This window comes from Daucus carota, chromosome 4, assembly GCF_001625215.2.
Source record: "Daucus carota subsp. sativus chromosome 4, DH1 v3.0, whole genome shotgun sequence".
Taxonomy (NCBI): domain Eukaryota; kingdom Viridiplantae; phylum Streptophyta; class Magnoliopsida; order Apiales; family Apiaceae; genus Daucus; species Daucus carota.
This window is the reverse complement of record NC_030384.2, coordinates 44886625-44903118: the sequence shown is the minus strand read 5'-3', so window position 1 is coordinate 44903118 and position 16494 is coordinate 44886625. Positions and strand designations below refer to the sequence as shown.

General features: G+C 34.9%; 2 protein-coding genes and 2 long non-coding RNA genes across 4 annotated transcripts; 1 reads left to right on the top strand and 3 right to left on the bottom strand.

Moving 5' to 3' along the window:
- Positions 1-2020: 2020 nt before the first annotated feature.
- On the bottom strand, positions 2021-3077 carry LOC108216275 (calmodulin-binding protein 25). The gene has a single exon (XM_017388987.2). It carries the CDS (start codon positions 2979-2981, stop codon positions 2331-2333), a length of 651 nt encoding a protein of 216 aa, XP_017244476.1. The 5' UTR covers positions 2982-3077; the 3' UTR covers positions 2021-2330.
- A 2435-nt stretch (positions 3078-5512) lies between these two features.
- Positions 5513-7948, top strand: LOC135152377 (uncharacterized). The gene is made up of 3 exons (XR_010291465.1): positions 5513-5957; positions 7059-7485; positions 7573-7948. It is a non-coding gene; the product is annotated as an uncharacterized LOC135152377 (long non-coding RNA).
- Positions 7949-8455: 507 nt separating this feature from the next.
- On the bottom strand, positions 8456-9725 carry LOC135151930 (uncharacterized). Its single transcript, XR_010290895.1, has 3 exons — positions 9542-9725; positions 9350-9449; positions 8456-9077 (listed from the first exon to the last, which is right to left on the bottom strand). It is a non-coding gene; the product is annotated as an uncharacterized LOC135151930 (long non-coding RNA).
- A 2818-nt stretch (positions 9726-12543) lies between these two features.
- Positions 12544-15809, bottom strand: LOC108218303 (proline-rich receptor-like protein kinase PERK8). The gene is made up of 9 exons (XM_017391205.2): positions 15410-15809; positions 15141-15280; positions 14936-15033; positions 14652-14809; positions 14103-14477; positions 13873-14015; positions 13455-13673; positions 13212-13361; positions 12544-13105 (listed from the first exon to the last, which is right to left on the bottom strand). Exons 1-9 carry the CDS (start codon positions 15588-15590, stop codon positions 13019-13021), a joined length of 1551 nt encoding a protein of 516 aa, XP_017246694.2. The 5' UTR covers positions 15591-15809; the 3' UTR covers positions 12544-13018.
- Positions 15810-16494: the final 685 nt, after the last annotated feature.

Genomic DNA, 16494 nt, shown 5'->3' with positions numbered 1-16494 from the left:
CAAAAGTTGTAAGCAAACCAAGAATGCAGAGACCCAAGTCTGCCTGTGGTATTACCTAACATGTTAAATTAGTGTTCTTTCTTCAAATTATACTCTGTGGATTTTGACTTCTATGAGCATGTTACATGAATTAAATAGAAAACTTGACCAAAGTATGGCTAATAAAATACTGCTTGTCACGTTAAATTGACTTTTAATCTTTGTAGATTTTGAGTGATATGTCGGGTACATGCGTGGAATATAAACTATGTTATCGGTAGTATAATAGTAGTAAATTGTCGAGTTTTCGGCTCCATTTTTCATCTCAATTACCTGATAAATACATACATTTTTAGCTAAATATCAACTACTTGAGTGCTGAACCTTACTTGAAAGAAGAGGGCTAGGTTCAAAATAAAAACGTAAGAGATAGGTTGCTTAAACAATGTAAAAGTGAATTGTTAGTAGGGGTGGAAAAAAACCGATTAACCCGCAAAACCGACCCAACCCACCCCTTATTTTGGCCGAATAAACCGACAAATAATTGGGTACGTTCTTTATTAACCCGAATAGATTGGGTTGGGTTAGGGTTTTTAAAATATCTAACCCCAACCCAACCCGTTTACAATAGTCTTTAGAAATATAAATAATTTTAGAAATATAAATAATATCAATGACCAAACCAAATTTTATTTTGAAGTAGTTGGTTATTACAATATAAGCAGAAACTTTGTCCCAAGTAAATGTTAAGTAAACAAGCATAAGGAGGAGTTGAACCAACGCTGTGCTCTAGTTTTTTGCAATGCAAGATACACTGCTAGTAACTTAAAGAGGAAAAAATATCAGAACCAAATTAACAAATATGCTCACATACAACATTTACAGTATTAAACAGCTGAATTTTTTTTTCAAAAACGGCTACTTTCAAGGAAACTCGTAGAAGAAGACTTTTAGAAAATTATATGCAACAACCGCAAGACAATCGAAAGTAAACCAGATCAACCCAACCCGACCCGATCTTACCCGACGTATATATAATAGGGTTGGGTTGGAAATATTTTTTAAGGTTAACGGATTCGAATTTTTATAACCCGATTATATTGGGTTAGGTTGAATTTTTACTACCAACCCGGCCAACCCAACCCGTGTTCACCCCTAATTGTTAGTCTTCAACTTAACTTTTCATTCGGTTGCAGGAAAAGAGCTGCTTGAACAGTGTAGATTAAAGTGAAGTTTTATTGTCCCCTGCTCCGAAATTACAGAAGTCAATTTTGTTGCTTTTATCCTGTATTTACAGTTGCAAGATGTCAACATATACCACATTGCAGTGAATTTCAATCAAAATCTCAAAGAATCAATTAATTAAGGCAGAGAGATATTGTGCTTCTTTACTTTATGAAAAGAGGGAAACATTGTACTCAGGGCGGATCTATATATTTCCAAATTTTGAGGGGCAGTTTTATAATTTTATAAAATTTAGGATAATAAAAAAATATAAAAAAATAAAATTAGGGGGACGTCTCTTCCTGGATCCGCCCAATTGTACTTGCTATGTATATGAAACTTATTTTGTCAAAGGATATGTTATGGGGTTGGCCAAAATAGTTTATATTTAAAAATTTGTATGTTATTATTATTTTAAATTATAATAAATAGAATATATCATTTTTATATGATAAAAGATGATGTGAGATCACAAGTCTATAGAGCTTAGTATTATATAACCAATATCAAGAATTTGAGTAAAATAATAAATAAAAATTTAATAATATTGAAAATGTAAATTATTAACATTATCTATAAATCATATTACATAAAATTTGTAATTAAAGATTTCAAGGGGTTGAAGATACTCTCGTCTCCTGCAACTAAAAACTGTTCATTTAAGAAGTTGAAGATCAATACAAAACCATAAATAAATATGACAGTAGATATATAGACTCTGTAATAAATTAAAGAGGGATGCAGACAAAATCTCAACAAATATCTGAATTGAAGTAAAGTTTTAAGAACATGACTTGAACAAAAGAAGCCAACATAATTAATGACTGAATTGAAGTTTTGATTAATCCAAATGAAGGCAGTACATTGAATACAAAATCAGCTGAATTACATAACACCTCCACAAGAAAGAACACAAAAAGATCTTCTCTATCTGAATACCCAAAAAAGTGTTCTCACCAAACACGCCCTTCCTTCCCCAACTATTAACATACCACCCCTCTTCTTTTTTTACCATCAGTAAAAACATCAAATTTACTAGTAAGACATATCAGGAATTAAAGAACCATCTAAAACCCCCAACATTAAAAAGGTTAATTTAATCTTAATACAGCAATTAGTTCCTCTTATTACATTACTTTCCATGACTCAAGTGTCGGAAACCCAGAGAACGACTCGAAATCGAACCCCGCTCCGCCGCCTTCCGCCGCCACACCCGCCGTACCATACCCCATCGTCGGCTGCTGACTCATCACCGGCGCATTCGCCGCCGCCACGTGATGATCAAGCAAAAACGCTGACGTGTCCAGCGTAGGCAAGCACCCCTGGAACCGGTTCACCATCCTCTGCGGCTCCGGTTTCAACACCGACGCAACCGGCACCTGCGCGTTCCCGAACTTCACCCCGGTCACCTGCTGCACCATTTGCCTGAAATTCGAAGGATCCGCCGTAATAAACGTCGTCGTATTCTTCTTCGACGCGCGAGACTTCCGCTTCGTTATCTTCCCATTTGCCACCCCGTTCCCCCGCCGCTTCGGCACCGGCGTATCCGGCTCCGACCCGGACACACTCGGAGTCGGCATGGTCGAAGTTGACTCCGGTTTGACCATATCAAACAGCGGATAAAACGGATCATTAACACAATCATTAACATTAACATTATCATTATAAAACGTTTTCTGAAGAGCGTTGGTGAGCGTATCGGTGTCACGCGCGAAAGCTTCGGAGAGCCATGAATCGGTGAAGACCGGCCTGTAATTCCACGGCTCCGATGAAGTCATTTCGCTGAGATTTTAGTGATACGAGTATAATTATCTGTGAAAATGGGAGAGTAGGGCTGGAGACTTATAGGGGAAGATAATGATGAGGGGGAGAGAGGGGTTGGGGCGGAATAAATAGGACGGTGAGGAGAAAGAAGCGCGTTGAATATGGGGACACGTGTAAGATGGAGAGGGAGTGAGCCACAGTTGAGCTATATTACTTGACTCTAGTCCCAGTCACGATGCTGCTGCTGCCATGTGGGTCTGTTTTTTTTAAATAAAATTCAAAATAATTTTTTTTTTATTAATTACGTACTCGGGAAGAGTATTTGTTTGACTGTAGCGGTTTGTTACACAGAGCTGAGACTGAGAGTCCCCTCTGACTCGAGAGAACGCGTAAACTGTCCACGGTCTCCGCCGTTACCGTTTGTTGATTTTAAATAAATAATACTCTATTAAAAAAAATACTTCTTCCCATAATAATATACTCCCCCCATCTCATATTATTTGTCTTGTTTGACTATTGAAGAATCAAATTGACTAGATTTTAACCGCAAATTACACATATTATCCGATTTCAAAAAATTAAAAAACTTACTTTATTTGATAATATATCTAATGCTCTTCAAAATCTATTTTTCAGATTTTTAAAATAATTAATAATCTTTTTTAATTTAATGGTCAAAAGTTGATCAAATTGACCATCTAATAATCAAATGAGACACATGATATGAGATGGAGGAAGTATGTTCATGTTATTGTAACGGATATCATAATAATCTGTTAATAAAGAAACTACTGTGCAAATTGTAAATTAATGTTTGACTCTGTTGAATACAAGTACTATGTGAAGATTGCAGGAGTTGGATATTGGATATTCATTTATAGCTGGATTTTGTGTGGTAGGAGTATAGATTAGAAGAGAGCAGTAGTATTGACATTACAAGAGTAAACGGTTGTTTTCTTTATTTAGTGTTTCCGGACCTATATGCTCTGACCCCATTTATTGCTTTGATTATTAAGAGTATATACAAATTTCATATTGTGGGTGTTTGGCGGACACTTATAAGCTGGGCTTCTCGGCTTATAAGTTAGAAGCACACTTATAAAAAGCTAGGAATGCTAGCTTTTGTTTCAGGGCTTCTACTTATTTGCCAAACACTTTAATCACTTATAAGTCTTTTTTTGCTTCTAACTTCTACTCCACTTATTTATTTTAAGCAAGAAGCACTTATTTTGAGCTCACCCAAACGGCCCCATTACTAGTTCCCCTTTGTAGACGCTTAAATACGTATCCTGTTTTATTATTTGACTTTTAAAAGTCAGAATAATTTCTCTAATTTTAGTCGAATATAAGCTTTGCTTTCATTTTTTGTTATTATTTTCTTTCTTGGTCATTTATTGCTTGAATATCGGGCCACAAAATCTTTACTATGTGTAGGAAAGTAACAAAAAGGTTGTCCACCCACCTTCTTTGTGGTTGATGGTTAAGATGATGCTAACTCGTAACAGGATTGATCGACTAAACCGGTCTTCTAAAATATTATGTAAATTTTGTCAAGATTCCCTCCGACCCGATCATTTGTTTGTGTACATTTTTAGATTGACATATAAAAGAGGAACTGGGAAATAATTTTGGAATAATATATTTTAGACAAAAAATTGTAATTGGACAATAAAAAGTCCACTAGTCAGCATTATAACCAACCAGAGAGTAAACTCCATCATTTAAAAAATGAAAAGAGAGGAATGCATAATTGATATTTGAATGCTGCAGATTTGGACGTTTGAATGGAACTGCGTGACAACTTTGCATGGAGTACGAGTTTACGCGTTGTTGCGTTGGCATTTGGAATCTATTGGAATTTAATCTTCCAGCAAGCCTCTTTTTATCCCCAACCCCAAGCAGCTGCTCGAGCCAACTCGCAAACGATCATATTATTACGTACTTTTTGTCACCACGGATCGAGCATCTACCTTTTCCCTTTAATCATATTCACTTTTCACGTTCTTATTTGACTCCTTGTAAACTTATTACAGTATACAGTAAACTCTAGATAGAATTTTTCCCAACCAGTTCATATTTTTATATTACTCAGGATAATATATTTTTATATTTGATAAATAAATGATAAATTTTTAATCATGAGATAGAATCTACAAACTCATCTTTCATCCAAAATTTTATTGTTGAATTAGAGTGATAGTGAAGTCTCATTTCTTTCTTGTCCAAGAATTAAAAATTTATTGAATGTATATTCAAGAAGCTTGTCACCCGTATTCGAAATCATAAAAAACTGAATTATTTGATTTTTTTTAAAAAAAATTATACGGCAAGTATTTAAATTTGATTCTGCCTCCTGAACGTGGATGATTGTGACTTTTGACATCGACATATACAACTTTTTGAAATAAAACACTTATACTACCTGCCTAGTGCAATTAGAGAGGCCAAAATACTGATTGAACAGGTTGAAACTTACATGTTTACCATGATAATTGGTTTAAATGGTGCGATTCGTCTTATTATATTTAATTTAAATACTATATATTATCCATTTAGAGTTGGGTTCTTTAGAGACTAAATTATTTGGAGTACTTGGAGTCTGGAGACCAACTCTAGAACCATTAGATCGGAACTGATGTGGACGGTAGATTTGAGTGACTAACTGTCATTTTCTTTTTAAATTAAAATTGTTGGATACACATGTTTGTATACAACATTGTACACCGTATGTCTGCACAATCATATCCCCCGTATCGAACGCCATTCAAGTGGCAGTTACTGCTCAATTGTTCCCCTAAAATTACTCCCCCAAATCAAATCCGATATTCCGAAGAGATAAACCAGACCGATAAGAACGGCTGAGGACAACAACGGGAGAGTTCAGATAAGGGTCGACAACTAAACCATAGTTGCGTATTGCGGAACAACGCAACGTTCATCACAAACGCGAAACTTGAGTATAGAAGGGAAACGACGGGGAATGAGTTCAGGTTTGTCTCCACCCGACTCAAATGTAGACATTTATCAATAAGGTGTTCGATTTTGATGTTGTGTTATAGGCTTGTTCTTGACTAATTGCTCGTTGAATGTGTACTAGAGAACAATGTGATCTCAGTTTTTTAGTTGTTTTGTTCCCTAAAATTTTTTTAGACCGAATCATCTGTGTTGGAGAATGGGTGATTTCTAGGTGGAGGTGCATGCCTTAGTTTGTTGTTACAATTTATAATCTGTGATCTTCTGCCTTTGTGTGTATTGTTCCCCACTACTCTCATCGCCTTTGGTAATTATTTCCAGACTTTGGTTTCTTTTTAACAAGCGCTTGTTTTTATTTTTTTCTTGTGATTGTGTGTTTGTGTGCAAACACCCAATAATTGATATACTATCAATGATGGAACTAATTTACCTAACATTGTTATAGGCATCTCTGGGTACTTTTCTTTTTCAATGTATTTTTTTTATTTTTTATTTTGCTAATTGGTGGGTGTATGTTTGCTTTATATTCACTTTTGTAGTTATTATTCTTGGGATTTTGCTAGTCAAGATAATGAATGTGCCGCATTGCATTGCGTAATTAATCAGCTTGAGTTCAACAATTAAAATGCAAATTAACCTCTTAATTATCCACTGTTTGAAAAGTTGAAGTTTTATTATTGGAGCAATAAGGTGATGACCAAACATAATATGACTACTGGTTGCTAATATTGTTCCTTATGTATTAATATATCGCCTGGCTTAAATTGGAATGAATATGGTGATACTTCATGCTGACATGTTGATTGTAGTATTATATTTATTCATTTGGTTAACTATTATATGGAATCAAGGATACAATGCTTTATTAATTTTGAGTTTTCGTAAATATGTTACGCTATTAAGCTAATAACTATTGTAGGGAATGATAGCACAAGTGCAGAACAACTAAATTTATTTTGAAAATTGTAAAAAAAACTTTGTTCATCAAAAACCTCGTGTTGTAAATTTATTTTGAAAAATTTGAGAAGACTTTGTTTATCAAAAAACATGATTTAGGTTAATGTGGTAGATGAGCTCCAACATTTTTAAGATAAGTATTTCTTACCACTTTTTTGCAGAACGAAGGAGGAGTTCGAGGCTCATTGAGAGTCCTTGGATATACAATTGGCCGAAAAAAGCACCTGTTTACATTAATTTAGACGTAGAGGGCGGGAACTCTTCTGAGGGACAACTGAAAAGGCTTATAAAGCCGGTACAAGCCCAAGGTAATGCAATGCATGAACATACGGGAACAACAGGGGACTTAAATAAGGCAAAAAATTCTGGGAAGTTAGATTTAAGATCAGAATAGGGATAAACAAATCGACGCCAGCTGATGAGATTAGTGACGAAGATGATGACTTCGTCACACCGGTTGAACAGTTTGGGAAGACTAAGAATGTTAGTATGAAGAGACATGGTGAAAAGAGGATGAACGAGACAAATGCAAGTAGATGCACTGAAAGACGGGACATGGTCACTAAAATAAGGGATAGAGAGACAGAGGTAATTGTTTCTGAAATATATGTTTCGTGTTCTTTGCCTATGTTTTTCAGGGATGTAACACGGAATCCTATATCTATGTTGTTGCAGGATACAAAAAAAGGTGAGATGGTGGTAGAACAAGTTCACTGAACGAGTTTGGGGATAAGATATGCAGGACAACCAGAAAAGCATGCTGAACAAATTACGAGTGGTGTACGGGCACAAAATACTAACTTGGGATTCAAACGCCCAAATGGATAATGTGATTAGAGGGGCAAACTACCTGGCCAAGGGAAAGAAGGTTGTCAGATATAGATTGCTGTTATATTTAGCTACAAAGTAGGAAATAAATATACTTTAAATTTAGTATTCTGCATTGTGCTGGGGATTTAATTCAGTTATGCCTTTTTTGTACTTTAATGAGAAACACATTTACGTGAAGTCTGTGTTCCCATTAGTTTACAATCTGATTGTTACTTTTGAAATTTGAAAGATGTGTTTTAGTTCAATTGTACTACACGTTATTTGGAAATGTCTTTGAAAAGAGTTGCTTCATATTTACTTTCAGCGACTAAAGTAATGATATGATGGCTCCGTCAAAATATTGGGCAAAGAGAATTGATATTACTTTAACAGACTAATGCGCAGTATGAAGACGGATGTGGCAAACTGTTATGCTCAGGGAACAGACATAAAAATATAATGTACACAATCGAGTAGACTATCTTGCTCAGGAGTAAGTACAATAACTACATGATTTAGATAAACCAGAACACTTGTTTGGTGGGTGCAAGTGGTAAAACCCTGAACATGAAAGCAATGAACTTGTGCTAAATTAAGGTTTCTTAAGAACGTAAGACACGACTAATATTATGAAAAGTAAAGCTTTAGTACACATATAATCTCAGTTTAAGGCATTAAAAAACATAAATTAAGTCACAAAGACAAATTGATAAACAATAAATATCATTTCTGAATGTTGGTTGTCGCATGTCTTTGTCCCTTTGCAATAAGCGCAATGTTTCACAATCCACAATCATCAACTTACATACCTAATACCTTTGACAACTTTATATGAAAGTGAACCTATAAGGAAACAATAGAATGTAATTTACATCAAACTGAGGCTTACACCGCATCTGTCTTTTTGGGTTCTGCGCATGTATGTGTATTATGCCGTGCAAGTTATCCACAATTGCTGCACTTTCTTTTTTTCGATCTTGTTGAGATAGTTCACAGCTACATTTGATGCGACTTCCATAACTCTTGTTCCGACTTATGTCTGAATTTTGGACTATTATTTCATTGCATTCAGATGGACTAACGAACTTATGAGCTCTATGAGATACTTCATGTCCTGACTCTGTTCCAATCGATTCTAAATTGTGGTGCTGATTTTTTGCAACCCGAATAAAATTGTATCTACCTTCTCCTCATCATCTCCTGCTAGACAGATCATGTGTTGAAATTCGAACAATGCAGGGGTTCTCTTAAGCTTGGTCCTTTTTATGCTGTTTGAGTGTCCTTCAAACTCAAAATTTTCGAGGAACGAATGCTGTTGCAGGGCGTTATTTATCCATCCATCGAGCCTTAACAAATTGACCATATGATATCTGTCATAAATGGGAGACAACAATAAGTGTGGGATACAGCTTTTATAATTTTGATGGCTATAAACTATTATCTTACGGATTAGAAAGGGTAGTTGTTCAATGAATGAAACTAGTATACAAAATTGAAAATATGAATAGACCGTGCCACTTGCTTTTCAACCAAAACAGAAACATAATCACATTAATTCACGTTATCGAACGAAAATGAAAGTCACATCTAGCAGGAGACAATAATAAAAAATGAGAAACAAATAACGGAGAAAGTGATGGACCTCTCTTATAATCTCAAAAAACTGCAATAATCTTCTTATTCCTCCAAACTTCGGGTTCCAATCAAATTGACCAAACCATTTTCGTGTGTAATCAAAGATTCTGAGATTATTCGATTAACACAACAGCATAATTATAAAGAATATACCAGAAACAAATATATTAAACTGAAGAACAAGAGAACATACACATACCAGACTTTTCTTCTCGAATAGTCATTTGGAAAACAAGAAGATTTTCCGAGAAGATAGTTGTAGATGAACAAATTCGAAATAAGGAATACAATTGCAGCGAGCAACAGAACAGACTGACAGTTCGTGGAGATACATACCGCTAAACTCGGGCTCATCGGGCAAACCGCCTCCTGAACTTGCGCTCAAAACCATTGTATACTTTTTATACGTCGTATAAATCTTTTGAGATACAGATATATACTACTGTAAGTTTTTAGAATTAAAAAAAGAAAAAAAATACCACCGTAGGATTAAAGTAGATTGGAGGGTCAGGATGGAGGACTCCAGTACTCCAAGAAAATTAGGTCTCCACAGAACTTAAGCCTATCCATTTATCCTCATAATATAATAAGTACGGAGTAATACATCTATGCATAATTGCATATATTGTGTAGCGGTTGATTGTGTGGCTCACGTGGAGTTGACTCCGTCAAAATCTATTCATTTATTTATGGGTGGAATACAGCCATGTAGAAAATTTATCTAGAATATAAAGTGCAAACTTGTGAAAGTATTTGCTTGGATTTTAATACTGCAAGTATTTTACCTCCTAATTATTCAATATAAAACACATTAGTGAAACGTCAGCGATGAAGTCATCCATGCAAAATGATTTTTTATTTTTCTCTATTGGATTAATTAATGGGTTGGACGATACAGATTGCAGACGTTACGGACGAATAAATAGTAAACTATTTATCTCAATATACTTAATTGTATAATAGTTTTTAAACAAATGATTGTTATCACGTATATAATATTTACATTAATAATTTTACAGCTTTCGCAATTTTTTTTTATTGTTGCGAGGCAGCATTCCAGGTAATTTTTTTAAGATTGTGTTCACTTCATGGAATGGAATGAGGGGAGAATGAAATGAAGCTATATGAACAAGTTTTATGGAGAATGAAGAAAGCATGAGGCAATAATGACTAAATATGAGTGAGTTGAAATTTTCATGAAGAAGATAATAGGAAAAGATGATGAACAAATGGAATAAATATTTCTTTTAAAACATGTGGGTTAGATTTTTAGTTAAAATAGTTAGAATGAAATGTTTGATAAAATGAAAATTTTAAACAATTTCACTAATCACTCACAATTTATAATACAAATTTCATTCCATTCTTTTCTCAATCCATTCCATGAAGTTTCGTGAACACAACCAAAGTTTTGCCGGTTTGCGAAAATAACAAAATTTTAAGACAAACGTTTCATTGACATGCATATGCAAAACGTTCATGTAACCTCAAAATCAAATGCATGCTTAGTTCTAAGTTTTTCTCCCGTATTCAGTTATATTTAGTTTCAGTATATAACTATGTATAAATGATAGCGAGCGATTAATTTAGGAACTCCCTGTCCTAATAATTAATTTGACATGATGAATTTATTTAAAAGTATTGAAGAGAAAAGTAAGTTCCTCCGAACAACTAATAAAATGTCTTAATTTTGACTCGGTCAGTCGTAGAGTGACTAATCCACTCATTATGTAATGCCTAACAATCGACTAACTAGTGAAAAAGTTACTAGTAATTTTCAAATTAAAGTAAAATATTACTCCCTCCGTCCCAAAAAGATTGATATGCTTTGATTTTCACGGGGATTAAGAAAAAGGTAGTAAAATAAATTAAATTAGTTGAAAAGTTAGTAAAGTGATGGGACCCATCAAAATTTTAATAATAGATTTGAGATAGTAGAGGAAAGTGGTGGGTGTAATAGTGTTTATATTATTATAAAATAGAGATAGTGGAAGAAGTAGTGGGTGTAATAGTGAAAAGTAGTGTTTAAAAATAATAAGTGTAATAGGTTATTTTTTTTGGACACCTCAAAAAGGGATAAGTTTCAATTAAAATGAGATGGAAGGAGTAAGATAATCAATTAGCACTTCGTACTTGCGCTCAAATTGTAATCGGTGTGCGCTTAGTAAAACCAGTAGACTTCCGATATTTTCTAGAAGCTAAATATGATATTCCAACTAGGAAACCGCGTGACGTCGGCAGTGAAGTAAGCTCACAGGTGGCATGATGAAAGAGTGACGCGCCCGTATAAATTTATTATTTAATTTTGAAACAAATTAATCCACTATTTTAGTGCTAATAATAATCTAATGTTAAGGCCTACGGGTCACAGATATGATTGACTTGATAAATGTCGTTGATGCGTACACCCAAAGCTCGACGCCTTAGCCCACGACCGAGACAGCCTCGTCAGAGGTCACTGTAGAATGTAGATCCCATATCGCCTAGATTCCGTTACTCACGGCGTTTAGGTGTTTAATTTTAAGCTCAAGTAGTCCTCGAATTTTTCGTTACATAGGAATTTTAATTATATTTAGCACATTTTTAATACGGATATTACTACTTCCGTTTTAAATCAAATAATTTAATAACCGAATTTTAACCAGGCTTGTAGTAAATAATTCTGAAAAATCTAATAAAAAATATTTTATGCATATATTACAATAATATAGATGATATTTTTCCAGAATATATTATATATGCAGTTTTAGTCAAAATTGAGTAAATTGACTAAAATTGAGTCAATATAATTCTAAACAGAGGGAATCGCTAATTAAATTAAGTAGCCCATTGCGGTCCAAGTAAAGAACGAACCTACATTGACAATACTTCGTTTGTATTCAAACATTTCAGAAATGAAATAGCAGTAAAATTAATTTCCGAACAATGTTATTCTGATTATATATTATATATATTTAAGAAACTGAAGATAAACTACCGATGTTTATATATAGTTTGGGGTTTATATTCAAAAATATGTCACTACTATTTTATGATATGAATTATTTTAATTTCAGGATAACCGCTGAGCGAACCTCACCCAATTTTCTTCTTATCTGAGCTCAACAGTAGAAAATTTACTTGCTCGCGCGTCATAAATACTACTCGTAATCTCAAAACTTGATACTGAATATGAACACTGAAAGGTAAGTAGACCGGACAAATCTGAATGTTTTGTAGCAAAAATGTTTCAATTATTTCGATATGGTCGGAGCTGGTACAGTGTAACGACTGGGCTGCTTTCAGTAAATGCTGGTCAAGTCTTCATAAAGTGTGAACCTTATTTCTCAACAGATCCACATTTGAGGCCCAGACAATTTTGCGCTTTTAATACACTTTGACTTGACTTCACAACTCAAAATAGTACTCTACTTGTCACTAAACGGAAACCACATTACATTACGGACACCAATTACAGTATGGACAGTTTGGATCACGCTATATTCAACCGATTGTATTGAAATATAATTCTTGTATATGTTATTCGGGTTGGAATTTCACGATCCATACTGTCCTTATACGATACCACAGTGTACAGACTCGAATATTTTCTCCTAGAAATTATGGCTTGATGAAAAAATCCGAAAAATAATGAACTTCAGCTGTTGTGGTGGTGGTATTATCTGTAATAGCACCCTCATCTTGTTGGTTCAATCTCAGATTCCAGAAGAGACAAGTCTACAGTTTCACGATTCCTTGAAATGTACATCAGAATATTAACCACCTGCAGAATGTATTCACATTATGAGAGTGTCCGGCTTTTCTGATTCACCATACTTTATCCGTTTCAAATTAGTAGTCCGCTTTGATTTTTTGGAGAAGTGATGTACCTTATGTATTGAGAATCTTTTGCCAGGGTCTCGATTGATACATTTTTCAGCTATGCGTACCATCCAAAACAGTTGATGAAGATCATGAGACTCTAGGACCACAGGGTCGATGAGTTCTCCATAGCTTTTATCTTTCAACAGCGGCCTTGCCTTTATATCAATGGTAATAAAACATTATAATTGGTTAAGGATCATTAAGCAGACTGTAATGCAATTAAAAGAGTGGCTAGTGATATATATTACCCATCTTAAGAAGCTTTTGCCTTCTGTTTCTTCTATAGTTTTTCGACCGGTTATTAGTTCCAGAAGAACGACGCCTAATGAATATACGTCTGTTTTGCTTGAATCTATTCCAGATTCTTCATATTCTGGTGCCAAGTATTCAAATGTCTTCATGACTCTAGTTTCTGAGGACTGATTCAAGTCCTCGTATTGATTTCTTGCAAGTCCAAAGTTTGCTAGCTGCACAAATAAGTGGCAAGTGTAGAAGCTTGAGTTTAAAATTGTGACTTATGACTTGACGTGACTTAATGTGATAAACTGAGTTCAAAATGTCTTTTTTGGTAAAGCGCAGACAAACAGACTCTGGATGATGGGAGAACTTAATATTAGCCAAATATTCTATAGGGATCAAAAACAATTTTATGATGAATTTAATTACCAATGGATCATAGTCATGCGTTAGCAGAACATTGTTTGGTCTCATGCTCCCATAGAAGCTTTTGCTATGCAAGTATTCCAATCCTTTGGCAATTCCCCTGGCTATTTTCATTCTCCTTTCCCATGTCAATTCCCTACTTCTATCTGCATTATCAGTTCAAGATATCTTTCAGTAAATTAACCGTGCATGTCTATAAACTATAAACTGTGAAATACTTTTGCATTTCTTACTTGTTAGATGCACATTCAGTGTCATGTTACAGACATACTCATAAACAAGCAACTTTTCTGGCCCGTCTGAACACGATCCTAATAGCATAGCCACATTTTCGTGTCTGACTTTTCCAAGCATCTGTACTCTGGACTTAAATTCCATCTCAGTGATGGTTCCCAGTGCATGTTTCCTAACGAATATTTGAACTCCGTCACTGAGAACTCCTCTGTAAAATACCTTTCGGGTATGAGGTAGTCCACTTCGCACAGAAAATCCACTTGTGGAATAGTGCAGATCACTATAGGTGAATTCCCTTAACGGTCCCATGTGTGGCCTCGGATTCATGCATATTGAGCAAATTGACGTCTGAAATATCACTTCTCCCTGGTCACCTGCATGTGTTGGTGCTGATTAATATTTGTAGCTTGACGTTCCTGGTAATGTGTACAACAAGCAGCATATATAATTTTACATGGAAAGTTGAAAAGGGTGAGAAAAAAAAAAGTGTACAATCTCCACTTATTAGATTATCAGGTAGGAATACAGATGAGGTCTGTCTAACTTACCAGCGCGATGGCTGCTACTCTGGCCTCTGTCCGCAGCAATATAATAACTTTCTGCAGCGTTTGGCCTTCTAACATATTCAACACTTTGGTCACGCTTCACCCTCAAAATGGCGCATTTGAGATTATCTATAAAGTATTTCTGATCTTTCTTTGATTTTCTGTTGGATTTAAAAGAGGAAAACACATTATTTTCAGTTAATCTAAACCCTTGCTATAACCAATAATATTCAGTTGATTTTTATCTTTATTTTATCAACTCAGAACATGGATTTATGTGTGTGTGCCTGTCAAGGATGACCGATGTTGCATTGAAAGCCTTAGCCGCCAGCACAATAGCTCCTTTCAGCGAGTGACCTGCTTCGACGGCTCTTTCAAATTCAATCTACATTACATGAAAATTGTTACTTAGACAACAGTTCAAGTTACAAAGAGTTTTCATTGCTGTGAGTTGTCATATACAATCTTGTTTTATAGAAAATACTTCTGTACCTGTTGCATGGTCGCAAGCTGAAGTATATTATTCATCTCATCACTGTTTCTATCCTCTCCTAGTTTCTTGTCAGTTTCTTTCTTGATGCTTTCTTCTCTCTGTGTAATCGTGGCACTCGAATGCAGTTTCCTTCTGTGTCCTGCTTGTATCGAAGCAAGAAGGCATCAGATCATATAAAGTCAGCTACAAAAACAGTTTAATTTTAAGAAATAATTTCTACATAGTATATGATCTTCTGATATTTTATATTTAAGGAACCAGTACTAGCCTAATATCCCACAGGTGATAGAAGATGTTGTATCGAACAGCTGAATAACCCGAAGCAGCTTGATCTTGTCTCTTGGCTGAAGAGACAGGCCTCTGATAGCCCATCTGATAGCATTTACAGAATGATCCACAAATGCATCTTGAATAACCAGCACTTTCTGGATATGCAACCCTGACGACATTTCTAGAACACGAATCTGCAGGGAAAAAAGCAAAAGAAGAGAGTGATTTAGAGATCGGATGCTTTATATAGCAGCATTAGGAAATACCTATGCAACGTGAAGTTTATCTCATCGAAGAAAACAGGACATCCATTTCTATACAATTGATGAAAGCAAAGCAGATATATCCGTTTTCGTTCTTAGTTGCGATACTTTTACTTCTTTTATGCACAGTAATACTCGCCATATTTTGTTGTTTCTCGACTTGGAAGTAGTAGTGAAGAACACTTGCAATTTACAAACAAAAGGTTTTTAGACTTAAGGAAAGTGCACAAAAGAGTTGCCTTGGGACTTCTCAGGAAAGCTTATAGTAAGACATAAGTGAGAATCTTGTCCAAAGTTCTTTTAATGTGCCCAAGCAAAGTTTAGTTCAGAGGTTATACTTGGTTTATCCTGTTCTTATTTCCTTTGGATATTGGAATCATCGCACTGGACTGGTGTTTACTGACATTTGTTCCTTGGGATAAAACATGGATTTTTAATCGAGGTCAGAAAAATAAAGTAAAAAAATTGGGATAAAGCATAGATTAAGCTTAACATGTCGAGTTTAAAATGAAGATAAAGTAATTTAGGTGTTACTAGTTCTCCCAAGGCCTCAGGATGTTGGGAGGAGAGCTTAACATGATCATATTCTAAAATTCCTCTCATTCGAAAACCCATTTTTGGGTCCGCCAGCTGAGCTCTGATATCATGTTAAGTGATCATTTCTCCCAAAAACTCAAGATATTGGAAGGAACGCTTACAAGACCATATTCTAACAAGGTGAATAAGAAAAAACCAGAAAATTGAAAATGAGTCTCATCCCCCTCCCTAAAATATACAATAGTTTTGTTTTAGCACAACATTCCAACAATGACGAAGATTC